The sequence below is a fragment of the Phaethon aethereus genome (assembly GCF_964289735.1).
Source record: "Phaethon aethereus genome assembly, chromosome: 1".
Taxonomy (NCBI): Eukaryota; Metazoa; Chordata; class Aves; order Phaethontiformes; family Phaethontidae; genus Phaethon; species Phaethon aethereus.
In genome coordinates this window covers 211,447,334-211,463,910 of record NC_138575.1, presented here as the reverse complement: position 1 = coordinate 211,463,910, position 16,577 = coordinate 211,447,334, and the positions used below count along the sequence as shown (strand labels likewise).

The following is a 16,577-nucleotide window of genomic DNA, read 5'->3' as shown; positions in this document are numbered from 1 at the left end:
GTCATTTATTAGTAAAGGGATAAATTGTGAGCTTCAACTACTTTAAGGTGGTTCAGCTTCTTTAAAGAATGTCCAGCACATTCACATAATGTTCTTATTCATCTTTACATGTGAGCTCCCTCAAATAGAACATACAAGTCTAATCTTCAGTTCCTTCCTCCAGCTTGTGAAAGGTTATTTTCTGTGCAGTTTTATTGTTCTTTGGCCTCAGAGTCAAAATTACCAAGTTTCATCAATGCTATTTTAGAATCAATAACATTCAAAACAATTACCAGCTGCAAATCACAAGTCTGACAGCCAAAGATTTATCAAAAGAAAAAAAAAAACACCACACTTTACAAGTTCTTTGAATTAAACTTCAACAAACATTATTTCCAAAGTCTTCTGAAATTTCTCTACGAAAAAATAAAATCAATCAAAACCTTCTTTAAACAGTGCCTGGATTTTGAGTGACACAATCACTTTACAAATGGCCACCTTGGAATATTCTACAGCCAGTACATTGTTAGCTCCCAGAGAACCTACTCAAAATGGGCTGCTTTTCGGCAAAACTATGCAAAGTCATGGTGTATAACCACAAAACTGTACTGTGGGTGCAAAAAAACTCCTTAAGAGTTCAGTAAACTGGTCAGGAGAAACAAGTTGGAGGCAACAAATTTTAATAAGCTGAATGTAAGAGTAATACATACGTAATGCCTTCTTCATTATCAAGCCGGTAATGCTTCTCAACTGGCAGGAAATTATTTTCATGCTCTTCATCTGAGATGCCATCTGAATTTTCGTCATCAATTAAAGGCTTCATTACTTCCATGTCTGTACAAGAGTTAACACTACATTAGCATTAGAAACAAACTTATAGTTTATAAGTAAAACATTATTCAAACTTCCCATGCCATGAGGTTTACATATGTTCCTAACTAAAGCTGATTTAGGCAGATAGATACGCACAGCACAAGTTTGCACAGGAAATTCTCTCTCTTTAAAGTGGCACACTGTCTCATTATCATTATTATCATGGCTAAAAACTACAGTTTTTCACTAAGAAAAAGAGTTTTGTATCATCAAAATGTTGATGGTTTAGATCATTCTGCAAGCTAATACACCATAAAGCAAAACAGAAAAGTCATCCCTTGTTACAAAAGGATGAGATTCGTCTTACCCACCATTAGCTACTGCAAAACTAAGCATTTAGTCTACTCTTATCGGTGGTGAAGAAGGGAACTCCCCAGCATCATCCCATCCTAAAATGGATAGGTAAGACAGGTACCGCAGAAGATGTCTCCAGTCACTGGCAAGAGAACCAAGATGCAGAATTAAGCTGCACACTTTGCAAGGTGCAATTTCATGAACTTTTTAAACCAGAACTGCCACGGCGGTCAACAAATGCAATTCCATCATGCAGCTAAATAACAGTGTCAAGCAACAGCAAGCAGCCAGTAGTGAACAAAATTGTCTTTCAGGCAAAACTAACAGCTTATGCCAGTTTAATGTTGATTAAATTATAACCATTTTTAAATTACTACAGTTAAACAAAACAAATCCCGCCAAGAGCAAAAAGATTATTTACCTTACTTGCCTACCACAGTATCCAGTCATAAAATGCACTGAATAAGTCTCAACCTACATCATTTTCACAAAAAAATGTAAATACCTGTGGTTTAAATATTTCCTATTTTTTAAAAAATTACTATGTATTTCTAAGTGTGCAAGAGCACACCTTACTGAATTACCACAATATTTATGGAACTCTGAAAACATTGAAGAACACCACAAAAGACATTAGATATCTTAAAACACGTTTCACTATTCAGTAGGCAAAAATATTACATACTTGGAGTGAACATTCACTCAACTTGGAGAAATGAGTTTAATTTATTGCTAATCAAAATCAGAGCAGGGTAATGAGAAATAAACACAACTCTTAAAACCCCTCCCCCCACCCCTCCCTTCTTCCCGGTCTCAACTTCACCCCCCATTTCTCTCCCTCCTCCCCCCGAGCGGCGCAGGGGGACGGGGAATGGGGGTTGTGGTCAGTTCATCACACCTGGTCTCTGCCGCTCCTTCCTCCTCAGGGGGAGGACTCCTCACCCTCTGCCCTGCTCCAGCCTGGGGTCCCTCCCACGGGAGACAGTCCTCCAGGGACTTCTCCAGCGTGAGTCCTTCCCACGGGCTGCAGTTCTTCATGAGCTGCTCCAGCCTGGGCCCCCCACGGGTGCCGTCCTTCAGGAACAGGCTGCTCCAGCCTGGGCCCCCCCACGGGTCCCAGGTCCTGCCAGCAAACCTGCTCCAGCCGGGGCTCCTCTCTCTCCCCACGGGGCCACAGACCCTGCCAGGAGCCGGCCCCAGCGCGGGCTGCCCACGGGGTCACGGCCTCCTTCGGGCATCCCCTGGCCCCAGCGTGGGGCCCTCCCCGGGTGCGGGTGCAGATCTGCTCCCCCGTGGAGCTCCATGGCCGCAGGGGCACAGCCGGCCTCCCCGGGGGCTTCCCCGGGGGCTGCCGGGGAACCTCTGCTCCGGTGCCTGGAGCCCCTCCTTCCCCGGGCTGGGGGCTGCAGGGCTGTTCTCACTCCTCTCCGGCTGCAAATACTGGGTGCCCATTTTTTTTCCCCCCTTCTTAACTATATGATCCCAGGGGTGCTACCACCATCGCTGACGGGCTCAGCCTTGGCCAGTGGTGGGTCCATCTTGGAGCCAGCTGGCACTGGCTCTGTCGGACATGGGGGAAGTTTCTAGCAACTTCTTGCAGAAACCACCCCTGTAGCTCCACTGCTACCAAAACCTTGCCACACAAACGCAGTGCACTAAGTCGAGCTATTTTTTCCATCAACTATTCATTTGCCCATGCCTAAAGCCAACTAATTATAGAAACTTTGGGTTGAAAGGCACCTTTAAAGGTCATCGAATCCAACCCCCACACGACAAGCAGGGACATCTTCAACTAAATCAGGTTGCTCAGAGCCTCCTCCAACCTGACCTGGAATGGTCCCAGGGATGGGCCATCTACCACCTCTCTGGGCAACCTGGGCCAGGGTTTCACCACCCTCAGTGGGAAAAATGTCTTCCTTCGATCTAGTCTAAATCTGCCCTCTTTTAGTTTAAAACCATTACCCCTCATCCTATCGCTACAGACTCTGCTAAACAGTCTGTCCCCATCTTTCTTATAAGACCCCTTTAAGTCCTGGCAGGCTGCAATAAGGTCTCTCCAGAGCCTTCTCTTCTCCAGGCTGAACAACCCCAACTCTCTCAGCCTGGCCTCACAGCAGAGCTGTTCCATCCCTCGTATCATTTCTGTGGCCTCGTCTGGACGCACTCCAACAGGTCCATGTCTTTCCTGTGCTGAGGGCTCCAGAGCTGGATGCAGCACTGCAGGTGGTGTCTCCCCAGAGCAGAGCAGAGGGGCAGAATCCCCTCCCTCGACCTGCTGGCCACGCTGCTTTGGATGCAGCCCAGGAGGTGGCTGGCCTTCTGGGCTGCAAGTGCACACTGACCACTCATGTCCAGCTTTTCATCTTAGTCATCTAAGGGTTATTGTTATCACTATCCCAGCTCTGATAATTACTTAACTTACTGTCACATCTGGAAGTGCTAAAGCAGCTTGCTCCTCTGCAGAAACGTGAAGAAAGAAAACAGTCTCCATCCTAAAGAGGCTTACAATCTAATCACCCTCACTTCACCTATTGTGTTATTTTTTTAAAAGTTTTTTTCTTAAATCATCTGTCATTTTTAACTTTTCCTGTGAAATAGTTTTCTAGCTTACTGAAGGACTGTTTCAGAGTAGGCTGTCCTTAAACAGGATTGCTTTTGATTGTTTTTTATGATTTATTCTGTCATCTATGTAAATACCAGTCCTGATTATTTCAGTACATTCCACAAAAGTATATGAAACGTTGTACCAAATAAGCCCAAAGTGAAATACACGTATTTGCAAGAACTGGTAGATTTAATTCACACTAGACACATATTAAAACAAACAATGAAAGCACTACAGAACAAGATTTCCATATCAAAATCTTTAACAGCAAGAAATTTTAAATAGAGGACTTCCAAAGAAGTTCAAGTACAAGTCTATTTCTCCTAGTTATTGGTATTCCATTCAACACCATCAAAGAAGTTACCTACTTTGTCACCAAAGAACAGCACAATCACTCTGGCCAAATTCACTGTACACGCTAGACAGATACAAAATTCAGTTCTTATTTTCTACTCTGTCATTACAAAATAAATAGAACAAAAATGTTTACTATACTCTTACTACACTCTTAAACAAGATGACCTGAACATGCATACGTTCTCCCTCATGTTGTGAACTTTAATCTGGAACTCTCCTTCCTTAATTTCAGGATCTTTAATTTTATCATCCACTGTCACTGCAGCCAAGGCTGCCATCAATCTTCTTCCATATTTGTAAGTAGCAGAACCAGCAACACATTTTCCCTAGTTGGCTCATTAAGCACTTGCATGAAAGAAATCATCCTACAAGCAGTCCAGAAAAATCCTTAATTCCTTGTGCCCTGACACATTGCGTCCCTAGGAGGTATTAGGTGGTTAGAAGTCCCCCATAAGAACCAGGACCTGTGAACAGAAGGCTTCTTCCAGCTGTTTAAAGGAGGCTTCATCCACCTCTTCTTCCTGACTTGGTGGTCTGCAGCAGTCACTCACCTTTCCACTCCCCTGATCTTGAGCCATAAACTCACAAGCTCTTGAGCCTTACCTCTGATCTTGAACCATAAGCTCATTTGTCCCACACAGCAGTTGACTGATTATGGCAAAAAGCAAAGCATTTTTGGATGCAAGAATTAAAGGAATAGAAGGAAGATATATGCAAGTCAGACAACACATACTGTCCTGATTTATTTAAATTCACTGTATTTGTCATGGAAGACCAAGAAGAACGGGATGACAGATAACCCACGAAATGGAGGAGATGCTGTCTTTCCAGACTGAATCATCATTCAAAGAGAAGCCAGCCTCTTCACCTATGAGACTGAATGCTTGACCATTACCCCTTTTCTTCATCTTTTCCTCATTTGACTTACAATCTGATCTTTGTTTAGGAGCAAGATCATGGCAGCAATGAAAACATAAGCATTCTCAAAGAGGCAAGAAAGCTCACACTAGAAGACTTACACCAGTGATCCACTCCAAAAAGCCAGCCTCTCACACAGTTGATGAGTCTTTTCCTGCCTCTCCATCCTTCACGCCATACATACTGTCCTTCTATATTTAAATTCCCTTTAAAGCCCCTTCATGCATCACCCTTTCCAATATATTAGTTCTTGTGGGAAGAAAATACTTTGCTATCTGAAATATCAGTAACCACTTGTGCTTTTCAGGGATGCCTCTTGGAGAAATAGCGGGATACTTGGGTAGTAGACTACTACTCTGCCTGCTACTGATAATGATAAACTTGAGTTTTAAGGAGTTGTCTACATGAGCATGATGCAGTTTTTAAGAAGTATTTTCATGATACAATTTACTCCTTGAGACTGCAACCAATCATGTGACCCACTATACTGACTCAAAAGAAAGATAACCAATTTCCCCACCAAAAGATGTTATATGCAAAGTTTTTTAGTCCATACCTATAGTCAATGTAAACCTTTAAAGGTTTGCGACCTTTAAAGATCATGTTGTTCCACACCCCTGGCCGTAGGCAGGGACACCTTTCACCATATCAGGTTCCTCAGAGTCCCGTCCAACCTGACCTTGAACACTTCCAATGATGGGGCATCCACAGCTTCTCTGAACTACCTGTACCAGTGTCTCACCATGCTCAGCCTAAAAAATTTCCTCCTTATGTCCATTCTCAATCTACTCTCAGTTTAAAATCTTGGGCCCTTCTCCTGTCACTACAGGCCCTGACAAAAAGTCTCTCTCCATCTTTCTTATAAGCCCCCTTGAAGCACTGAAAGGCCACAATAAGCTTTCCCCAAAGCCTTCTCTTCTCCCCGCTGAACAACCCCAACTCTCAACCTTTCTTCATAGGAGAGGTGTTCCATCCCTCTGACCATTTTCAGGGCCCTGCTCTGGCCCGCTCTAACAGGTCCATGCCCTTCTTGTGCTGGGGACCCAGAGCTGGATGCAGTACTCTAGGTGGGGTCTCATGAATGCTGAGCAGAGGAAGATCACATATGGTGGCAATTTTATACCATTTCCTAAGCTAACAGCAGTATCATAATAGTCCTGTTTTAAAATTTGCATGAGAGATTTTGCATTTCCAATCAGATACCGCTGGAACACAGTGAGTAAAAGTTCCCCTCCATAAGCAAAAACTATTGCTATGCATGAGTCACAGACGCCAACACTTACTGGCCTTGAATTTTTGCGATGGAATATTTTGTCCTCATGCTGTTTCTTGAGCTTTCACTTAAATGATTTCTGATATAAATGATCTTCAAGCACACACAACTTCTACAATATCTTCTTCTTTTTCATCTCTTCATTCTCTGCTGGATCCCCTAAATTATCTACATATCAAAATAACACATGCTTTGGGTTTGATTGTTTTCACCTTTCTGCACTTGCCTCTGTGACAGTACATTTCTTCTCAGCCTCACAGATACTATTTTTTTTTGCATAGAGTACAAACATCTATAAAATCTTCTTTGTAACTTTTCCTTATGCCTTTTGGTATATGCTGTTCTGTACTTGAACCTTTCTCCAGACAGTCTGCCATCTCAAGATTCATTGACAAGATTCAGGAAGGCCCATAAAACTGCCAAAAATCACAATGGAGTTGTCTGAACTACAGCACAGCACACAGCCTCACAACTGAGAAAAAAACCCTGTAAGCATGTCCTGTTGGCATATTTTCTTATTCCAACTTTAGACCACTTCAAGCATAGCTCTGCTTCTTCTTCACTGCAAGATCTTCCACACTACGCAATTGTCTTAACCCAAAAGGAAGGCAACAGTGAATTCAATATAGCCCCAACTTTTCAACTGAAGCCACTTGGGTAAAGTGCCTGAACATCATTTCAGGGAAAAAATGGTGTCTAAATAAATTTATCATGGTGGTTTGAATATTTAGTTCCAAGCCCTGGGGAAGGATAAGGTATGCATTTTTAGTACCTGTTTTCCCACATCATTCTGCTATTTTATTAGTGTCACTTATGCAATAGAACAACATTCAATAGAACAATTGAGTATTTTACTCAATTCCCAGCTAAAAGCCGTGAGCAATCACTGATAATGACAGAAAAAGTGTGTCATAAAACATATTTACTTTGAAAACCACATTAAAGTCTCATTTACAAGATGGCTTGATGTACAAGGTGACACAGTTCATATAAAACTTGAGTCCCAATAGCATGGAACCTCCTATTTGAAAGGAGCAGCTATTCTGTAGTCACTACATGCAAGAACTGAAAGTTTTCTGCACACGTATCACTTTCTGCTACATATTACCTCCACCTGCTGCTGTGTATTACCTACATTCTAGTTTCAGTACACGTCATGCTAACCTGTCCATCACTGGTCTACAGGTAGAAATTAATGAAGACTTGAATGTCAGTGAAAGTTAATAGGATGGCAGAATCTTAGGTATTTCTTTAAACTTGTTTCTTTCAAACACAGCTAAGCAAAAGCAGCCAGACAATATTCATATGCCAAGCCAGTAAGTGTCAAAACAATGTTTTTATAGGGAACTTCCTTATGTGAAGAACGTAGCAACCGGCTATTCCAGAGAGAAGGGAAGGTTTCACCTTACTAAAACATTGAAAATGTGTCTATTTGACCACACAGAAAGAAGGCAATTTTCCCCAAATGTCCCAGTAAAAAACGTTTTAAAGTTGCATTCATTTAAAACAAACATCTGTATGTATATGTTTCTTTTCACAGATACAATCTTTGCCAACCTTCATTGCACAGTATTTGCATTATGTAGCTGATTTCATTGCTACTAGTTTACCACACTGTTGTACTTCTAAAACAGTGATCAAATTCATAGTCCTTAAAAGAAAAAAGAAAAAAAATCCATCTAATACATCTCAAAAATACAACCAGGCCATCCAAAGCTCCAAGACCACTGCCATCAGCTTTTCTCTGAGATGGTAGCTGGACACAACAGCAGCAAAATTGCACACAACTAGAGCACTGTAGGAGGCTTAATTAATTACCTGCTATGACTGGCCTTTTTTACCAGATGAGAGGCATTTATTTTAACCCAATTATGAAGACATTTATTCGTCTGAGCATATGCCTGCAAACAATGAATTTTTTTTTCTAAAAACCAGATTCAAAGCAAAAAATTTGAACCTGATATAGAAAACAATAAAGAAAAAATTATCGTTAAATATACTACCCCATACAACACAAATTAAAGTTTTACGTCCTTTATATGTATAGGTCATAGCAAGTCTTGAGAAATTGTGTGCACTGCTAGAGACTAAATCTCTTCCCTCTAAAATATATTTGCAGCTCAGCAGAAAATACAGTAGAAATCCAAGACTTCTTCTGAAGGGATTAAATCAGAAAGAATCTGATTTTAGATCAAGCACCCAGTAGAATGCTGTACCTGTAAAACTCCACAGAACAATAAGCTGTTTAAATCTACATCCATTTATGTATATTTTTTTGTTTGTGGAACCAGTACCTAACCATGATAACAGCACCTTGAAATCTCTTCAACCATTCTTTAGCATACGAGTCCTGGCCAACAGATATGGAGGGAACTGGAGTAGATTAGGTCAACTATTTACCCATTTTCTCAAAAATACTTTAAATTAAACCTCAGAACATCCGCTTCCTATCTGTACACTCAGGCTGGCAGTTTGCTGATCCTATTCTAACATAATAGCTCATTTGAGAATAAATTCCACTAGAAGAGTTTTAAAACACAGGTAACAGCAATCAGCACCAACTCATATTGCGATAACTATACTTACTACAGCTTCTCCTGAAATACTGCATTATATGAAATACTGCATTATATAAAATACTCCAGCAATGCTATTTGGTCACTTATTGTAGCCATATAAATGCTGTTGAATTGCCTCTTTTCCCCATCACTCTTCCTTTATCCCATGACTGGTGTATAGCTTTGGCCTAGAACACGTGAATCCGTTAACAGTAATGGTACTGGGACATAATACAAGGTTTGGATCACGCAACTTTTTGAGCATGGGTTTTCATTTGAGAATAGAGCTCTACTGTTGGAATACTGTGGCTGTGTCCCTACTGCACAGTCCATACCCATACTGAAATCCAGATTTGTGTAACGTCCACATTTAATGGATCCAAACTTGTGGTGTAGAGCAAGGCAAGAGCCAAGAAAGCTTAAGCTTTCTCTGCCCCATAAAGCAGATATGTACTTACAAAGTAGAAGAGCAAGTGCTTCACATACTTGGACCCAGCCTGAAATGAACTATTCTGGAAAGTCCAGTCACTGACAGACAATCACCATGGAATACACACACTGACTTTGTGTTTGAACTGCACATATTGGACCTTTCTAGGAAGAAATCAATCTCAAAATCTAGCTGCAAGAACAGCATATGCATTCCAAGCCTGAATCAGAGGTGAAGTCGGCTGCCTGCCGTCTCACAAAGCACACGGTGCAGAGCACACCTCAGCCTACCTTAGGTCCATGCTCTACCAAGCTGTCCAGACTGTGTCCAAACACTGTACGCTATTAACGATCCAATCCAGTGTTCAGTCACAGGACTCACTGAAAAATTTGCATCGTCTTTACTCAGCACAACTAAGAATGAAGAAATTCATTTCTACACAGCCTTTTGGTTTTATTTAGCCAAAGGACCAGCCAATTTTAATCCCTGCCTTTGCTTCAGCTAATATGAATTTCTCTTCTCCTCATGCCACCGCAAAAATCTTTTAAGATCAAATGCTGTCTTCGTATTTTCTTTGACAGTTATTTAAATATTTGTCATTGTTTCTGCTTTCTTCCGTGAACACCCATGTAAGTAGGATGTCAAAAAGCTCTGCAAGTACTGCTACTATCAAACACGGCAACACAAAGTGCATTTCAACTTCTCTCAGAATTACCACTGCAATGTTAAACTGATTCCTTAATCCACTGGAGAGATAAATCGCTCATTCATTACAGCTACACATCACATTATAATCATCCATAAATGTCAACACTATCCTCAAAGACCTCTGAAGAATTTCAATCAGTAGTCAACCGCTAGTTACATAGTGAGATTAAACCTGCAGTGTTTAAATTGTTATGACCAGTATTACCAGTTTTGTATCTTCCAGTATATTCTTCTATCTCTTACAATTTGGCAGCATCTTGCCAACTTCTATGGACATACTGCCAAAGAAACCTGTGAAGTGTTACTGAATATACCTAATTTAAAGCTTTTAAAGCACATTCAAGTAATCCTTTGGTTCAAAAGGTCTGCAAAGAAATGAATTTTCACTGAGAACTTTAGTTAATTTTTCTATACCACTCAAGCAATTAACATTTCTAAAATTAACTAAACCTCTTAGCACCACGAGGGATAAAACTAATCTCCATCATTTTCATTTTATGGATGAAACAGAGGCAAAAGATTAAGCAGTTTGCCAGGGCTGCACAGCAAGTTAAAGGCAAAGGAGACACTAAACATAAAGACAAATACAACCTCCCATTGTTCCTTCAGAGAAGGTCACCTCCCAGACAAACTCCTATCTAAAACTCCTTTTCCAAATCCAATTTAGCAATATGATCTGTTTTTTTTCCTTGAGGGCTTTGAAGTCAGTGTCATCAAATAGAAAGAACTGGATTTGACATACAAGCATAAAGAGATTTGGAGGACAGGATATAGCTTATTGTTGTCAGCTGTTTTTACTCATTTACGGGAGAAGGAACACACAGAAGCACCACTTCACGTGTATTAAATGCTTGGCAAAAAGCAGTAGGCAAAAGGGGTCTTGTAGATACTTCACTGCTCCATCACAGCTTCTACACAAGAACATGGCCAGAAACACAGCACAAGATTCAGAGTCCTGTGAAATGTGTTTATTAAATAGAGGGTGACCCAGCACCTCTGTAATAGGGATACAGATTCAATTTAATAAGCAGCTGTTTTGACTGCTGTATAAAAGAGAAAATCAGAACCACCTAATCTTTACACTAGCCTGAGATCTGGTTTTATGCTGATATTTTCTCACAGGCTATAGAATGCCATATGCATGATCCAGAGGGCATGCCCAGAGCCTCTGTCACCTAACCAAGCCTGTGGCTGCTCTTAAGGGACAAGATTAGTTATCGAGTCTCTGAATAGCAAAGCATTTCAATTCAGCATTCTGAACCAGGGCCCTCAAGAAAAACAAACAGTTACAAAGAAAACATTGTCACTAACTATTTTCAGAATCTGAAACTGGCTCAATAAGCAGCTCGACGTATTTATTCCCTCAACCACAGAAAGAAATACCTGTTTCTCCATTCCCCAAACTTCATCCTAAAAATAACCTTCACAGCACTTCTCCAGAAGGCATCAAACTGTTAAGTACAGTGCAGGCCAAACAGGACCAAATCATGTAACACACTTCTGAAACCTTAACAGGTATTTATTTTTAAAGTTTATTCTTTTTATTTATATATTTTAAATTCTATAAATATATTCATATAATTAAATACAAATACATAGCTCTATGTTTTATATTATTGTCATTATTTTTGTTTATTCTTTTTAAACTGTTAATTCTGTAAAAAAATCTGGTTCTAAGGGTTCTGACAGACAAACTCTGCCAAATCTATGAAACTTAGAAAAAAAAAGCTAAAATTTCTTTCTGCCACCTTTGCTCTGGAGGTGGCAATCTGTTGGTGCAAGAAGGGTCAGCCTCTACGACACTAAAATCTTAAGCACGTCTCCTGCTTCCCATCATTACCACCGGACAGGACAAATTCTTCAGATCACAGTGGAACATAGCTTTGAGATGTCTGCCACCACTTTTTCAGTCTGCCCAGTCCAGCCCAAAATCAGCTATACTTTATAACTAAACCTGCTAGGAGTTATCTCTTGCCCATCTAGGGACAAATTAAGAGATGAACACGTATGTGCCCTCACACACTCAGATTCAAAGATCTGAAGACTAATCTGCAATAAACACAGCTAAAAAAACCAAACACCAAAATCCCCACAACCTTTCATCGCAGATACAAGCATCACCTCATGATGCAAAGAGTAAGTATTTCTATGAACTTCTATGCAAGACCGTGACTTCGCAATGGAGCCAAGAGCCAGCCAGGTGAGGCTGACGCCTGCAGGGGACTGCCCTCGCCGCCCCGAGCGGCGGGTTTCCCGAAGCGGGGCCGCCGCCTGCCCTCAGTCCGCCGGGCCCGCCGCGGAAAGCCCCCGGCCGGGCCTCCCTCCTTCAGGAGGCGGCGGAGGGGAGGAGGCCCCGCGGTCCCAGCGCCGCGCCCCGCTTCCCTCAGCCCCACCCGGCCCCAGGTGCGGCCGGGCCGGCTCCGCAGTGCTCAACCCTCGCCGCCCCCCCTCCCTGGGCCGCAGCCTGACGCGGAGGAGCGGCGGGACAATGACCCACCCCTCCCCCAGGTGGGATGGTTCATCCCGCCCGCCTCGATGCGCTGAGCGCTGCAAGCGCATCCCCCCTGGGCCAAACCATTCCGGCTCGAGGCGAGGGGGGTGGAAGTTAGCCGACCGCTCTTCATGGTCCCGCCCCCCCGCTCTTCAGCCCCGCGGCGAGCCGCCATCCCGCTACCCCTCGGCTTCCGCCTCCGCCGGGACGCACGGCACGCCTCACCCATCTCCTCCCTGCCAGCGCCGTCCATCTCCCCACCGGTTCTCCGCTCGCCCTTCCGCCAATGTGGAGCCGGCCGGCGCGGCGATGCGCTGCGCATGCGTCCCGCTCGACGGGTCGCGCCCCGCGGTTGCCAACCATAGATACCAGCCGGAAAGACAAGACCCGAATGGGGCCGGGTGTTGGTCCTCCAGGCGGAGGGTGCAGTGAGCAGCCATGCCGAGCTCGTGGACGCCGGCTGATATATGTTCTGCACTTTCCTCTGTGCCCTGGCACACCAGCAGCCCTGCTGCCGGGTGCCTTGTTAAGCATCTGCCCTTTAAAATACCTGAGCCTCTTGATATGCATGGGCTGGTCTTCGTTTGGCAGTGGGTCTCCATTGCAGGAGGCTCCCCCCAGTCACGCCCGCGGGCCTCGCTCTCCACAGAACTGCCCTCTGCCCTCTGGGCACCTCGGCCCGGCCGTCCTGCAGTGGCCGTGCATGGCTGCCCTGCAGTGGGGTGCAGGAGCTCCAGCCTCCCCTCCTGACCGGCCCGAGGCAGGAGCGGCAGGGCCCAAGGCAAAGCGCGCAGCTGGTCCCTTGCCATGTGCAACAGTTCATACAGTCAGGAAACACTGGGTAATTTGTTTTGGCCTTCCAGCGCTAGAAAATTAACTTGTGTCTTTTTTTTTTCCTTTCAGAGCAGCTGCTCTTAGAACAGCATGGGCTGCCTCGTGGGAGTAAGTGCAGCTCCTTCAGTCTGCTGCAGCCCCAGGTCTGATGGCCCCATAAAGCCCTGCCGACATCAGCCGCCCTCTGCAAGGCTGGGGAGCCCGGCTTCAGGCAGGGTGCTGCAAGCATAGAGCCATAATTAATAAGCAAAGACTGAAAACAAGGGTGGGAGTCAAGAGCTCAGCTTGTCCGTGATTTGCAGTTTGGCCTCCTGAATGCCAATCGGCTTCAACAAGTTCAAATTATCTTCCCTATGTGAAACAAGAAATGATTCAAAAGGACATTTGTGAGAATCATAGTTAATGCTGGATCAACCATTGGAACAAGAAAACAGTTACTAATATGAAGTGTTATCTGTAACTGATCGTTTCATACCAAATTACTCACTTCCCGAAACTGATGTTCCACTTTGTAGATTCCACAGGAACACTGCATCTTCTCTGCGTACTTTTGTAGATAAGAATACTATTTCTTAACAGCTTCACCACTTAGCAAAATAAACGTCAGGGAAATGCAGGTAGTGAAACAATGCAAAGCAGCATGGATTGCATAGGCTTGCCAATGTGACGCCCGTCTACAAGAAAGGCCAGAAGGAGGATCCCGGGAACTACAGGCCTGTCAGCCTGACCTCTGTACCGGGGAAGATCATGGAGCGGTTGGTCTTGAGAGTGCTCACAGGGCACCTGCAGGACAACCAAGGGATCAGGCCCAGCCAGCATGGGTTCAGGAAAGGCAGGTCCTGCTTGACCAACCTGATCTCCTTCTATGACCAGGTGACCCGCCTAGTGGTTGAGGGAAAGACTGTGGATGTTGTCTACCTGGACTTTAGTAAAGCCTTTGACAGCGTCTGCCACAGCATTCTCCTGGAGAAACTGGCGGCTCGTGGCTTAGACAGGTTTACTCTTCGCTGGGTGAGGAACTGGCTGGATGGCCAAGCCCAGAGAGTTGTGGTGAATGGTGTTAAATCCGGCTGGCGGCCGGTCACAAGCGGTGTTCCCCAGGGCTCGGTTCTGGGACCGGTCTTGTTCAATATCTTTATTGATGATCTGGATGAGGGAATCGAGTGCTCCCTCAGTAAGTTTGCAGATGACACCAAGTTGGGTGGGAATGTTGATCTGCTGGAGGGTAGGAGGGCTCTGCAGAGGGATCTGGACAGGCTGGATCGATGGGCAGAGGCCAACTGTATGAGGTTTAATAAGGCCAAGTGCAGGGTCCTGCACTTTGGCCACAACAACCCCATGCAACGCTCCAGGCTTGGGGAGGAGTGGCTGGAGAGCTGCCCGGTGGAAAGGGACCTGGGGGTGCTGGTTGACAGCCGGCTGAACATGAGCCGGCAGTGTGCCCAGGTGGCCAAGAAGGCCAACAGCGTCCTGGCCTGTATCAGGAATAGTGTGGCCAGCAGGAGTAGGGAAGTGATTGTGCCCCTGTACTCGGCACTGGTGAGGCCGCACCTTGAATCCTGTGTTCAGTTTTGGGCCCCTCACTACAAGAAGGATGTTGAGGTGCTGGAGCAACGAAGATGATGAGGAGTCTGGAGCACAAGTCTTACGAGGAGCGTCTGAGGGAACTGGGGTTGTTTAGTCTGGAGAAGAGGAGGCGGAGGGGAGACCTTATCGCTCTCTACAACTACCTGAAAGGGGGTTGTGGCGACGAGGGTGTTGGTCACTTCTCCAAGTAACTAGTGATAGGACAAGAGGAAATGGCCTCAAGTTGCGCCAGGGGAGGTTTAGATTGGATATTAGGAAAAATTTCTTCACTGAGAGAGTGGTCAGGCATTGGAACAGGCTGCCCAGGGAGGTGGTGGAGTCGCCATCTCTGGAAGTGTTCAAAAAACGTGTGGATGTGGCGCTTCAGGACATGGTTTAGGGGACATGGTGGCGCTGGATTAATGGTTGGACTTGATGATCTTGAAGGTCCTTTCCAACCTAGTGATTCTGTGATTCTCTGATTCTGTGATTCTGTGATTTAGAAATCCTCTGCTTATAAGTAAATGTTTTTATCCATATTAAAAGAAAGCAGTATTTCCTATACTTCCTTATAATTTTTTTTTTAATCTTTGGAAATAAAATGTGTCAAGGTGCAAAAATAGATTTCAGCCATACTCTGTCATCAAAGCTATAATCAGAGCTCCAGGACAATCTGAAGTGATATTCAGAATCCTTACTCTTTAAACCTTTCCTCTGAAATTAAGCATTTTAGACTTGTACAATAAAAGCTTCTATAATTCCATGAACTTTTATTTTCATGGTTTGAAGACCATGTCGTGGTTTAGCCCCAGCCGGCAACTAAACACCACGCAGCCGCTCGCTCACTGCCCCTCCCACAGTAGGGTGGGGGAGAGAATTAGGAAAAGAAAAAAAAAAACCTTGTGGGTTGAGATAAACACGGTTTAATAGGACAGAAAGAAAGAAGGAAACAACAATGATAATACCGACAAAGGAATGTACAAGAACAAGTGATGCCCAATACAGCAATTGCTCACCACCCGGCGATCGACAACCTGTCCCCGAGCAGCGATTTCCGCCCCCCGGCCAACTCCAGTTTATGTACTGGGCATGACGTCGGATGGTAGGGAATATCTCTTTGGCCAGTCTGGGTCAGCTGTCCCGGCTGTGTCCCCTCCCAGCTCCCCGTGCACCCCCAGCCTGCTTGCTGGCAGGCCAGCACAAGAAGCTGGACTGTCCTTGACTGCTCAGCAGCAACCCAAAACATCAGCACATTATCAACAGTTTCTCATCCCAAATCCAAAACAGTCTCACACTGGCTTCTGTGAAGAAAACCAGCTCTATCCTGGCTGAAACCAGGACAGACCATAACATAGGTCTGTTCAGAGGGGAAACGAGAAGGGAAGGGATGTTGTCCTATCTTAAAGAAAGACATAATGCTCCAAAGGATTTTCAACTGAAGCTATACTGTCTAGCCTAAACGGATCACCCTTTGGTAGAACCTTCCCCCAGCAAACTTGGTCTGTTGCAAGTTTTTAACACTCCGAGACTGATTTCCCACTAACCTGGCACCCACCCTTTACCCTATCTTTCATGCTAGTTACTCCCAGAATAACACATCGGGGGTTTTTTCATCCAAACTTTCAAGGTTCTGGCTATACCTATGGTTGATTTGACTTAAGTAATAAAGGTTCCAGCTGTTGGTTTCCTAA

General features: G+C 44.3%; 1 protein-coding gene across 1 annotated transcript in view; it reads right to left on the bottom strand.

Annotated features, from left to right (window-relative positions):
• SLC36A4 (solute carrier family 36 member 4) overlaps window positions 1–12,739 on the bottom strand; it is a gene marked incomplete at its 5' end in the record, with an annotated part of 129,114 nt that extends 116,375 nt beyond the window's left edge. The window contains 2 exons of the mRNA XM_082009496.1: window positions 690–813; window positions 12,712–12,739. Of these exons, the coding sequence (XP_081865622.1) occupies window positions 690–813; window positions 12,712–12,739 (152 nt within the window). The remainder of the gene's footprint in view (window positions 1–689; window positions 814–12,711) is intronic.
• Window positions 12,740–16,577: the final 3,838 nt, after the last annotated feature.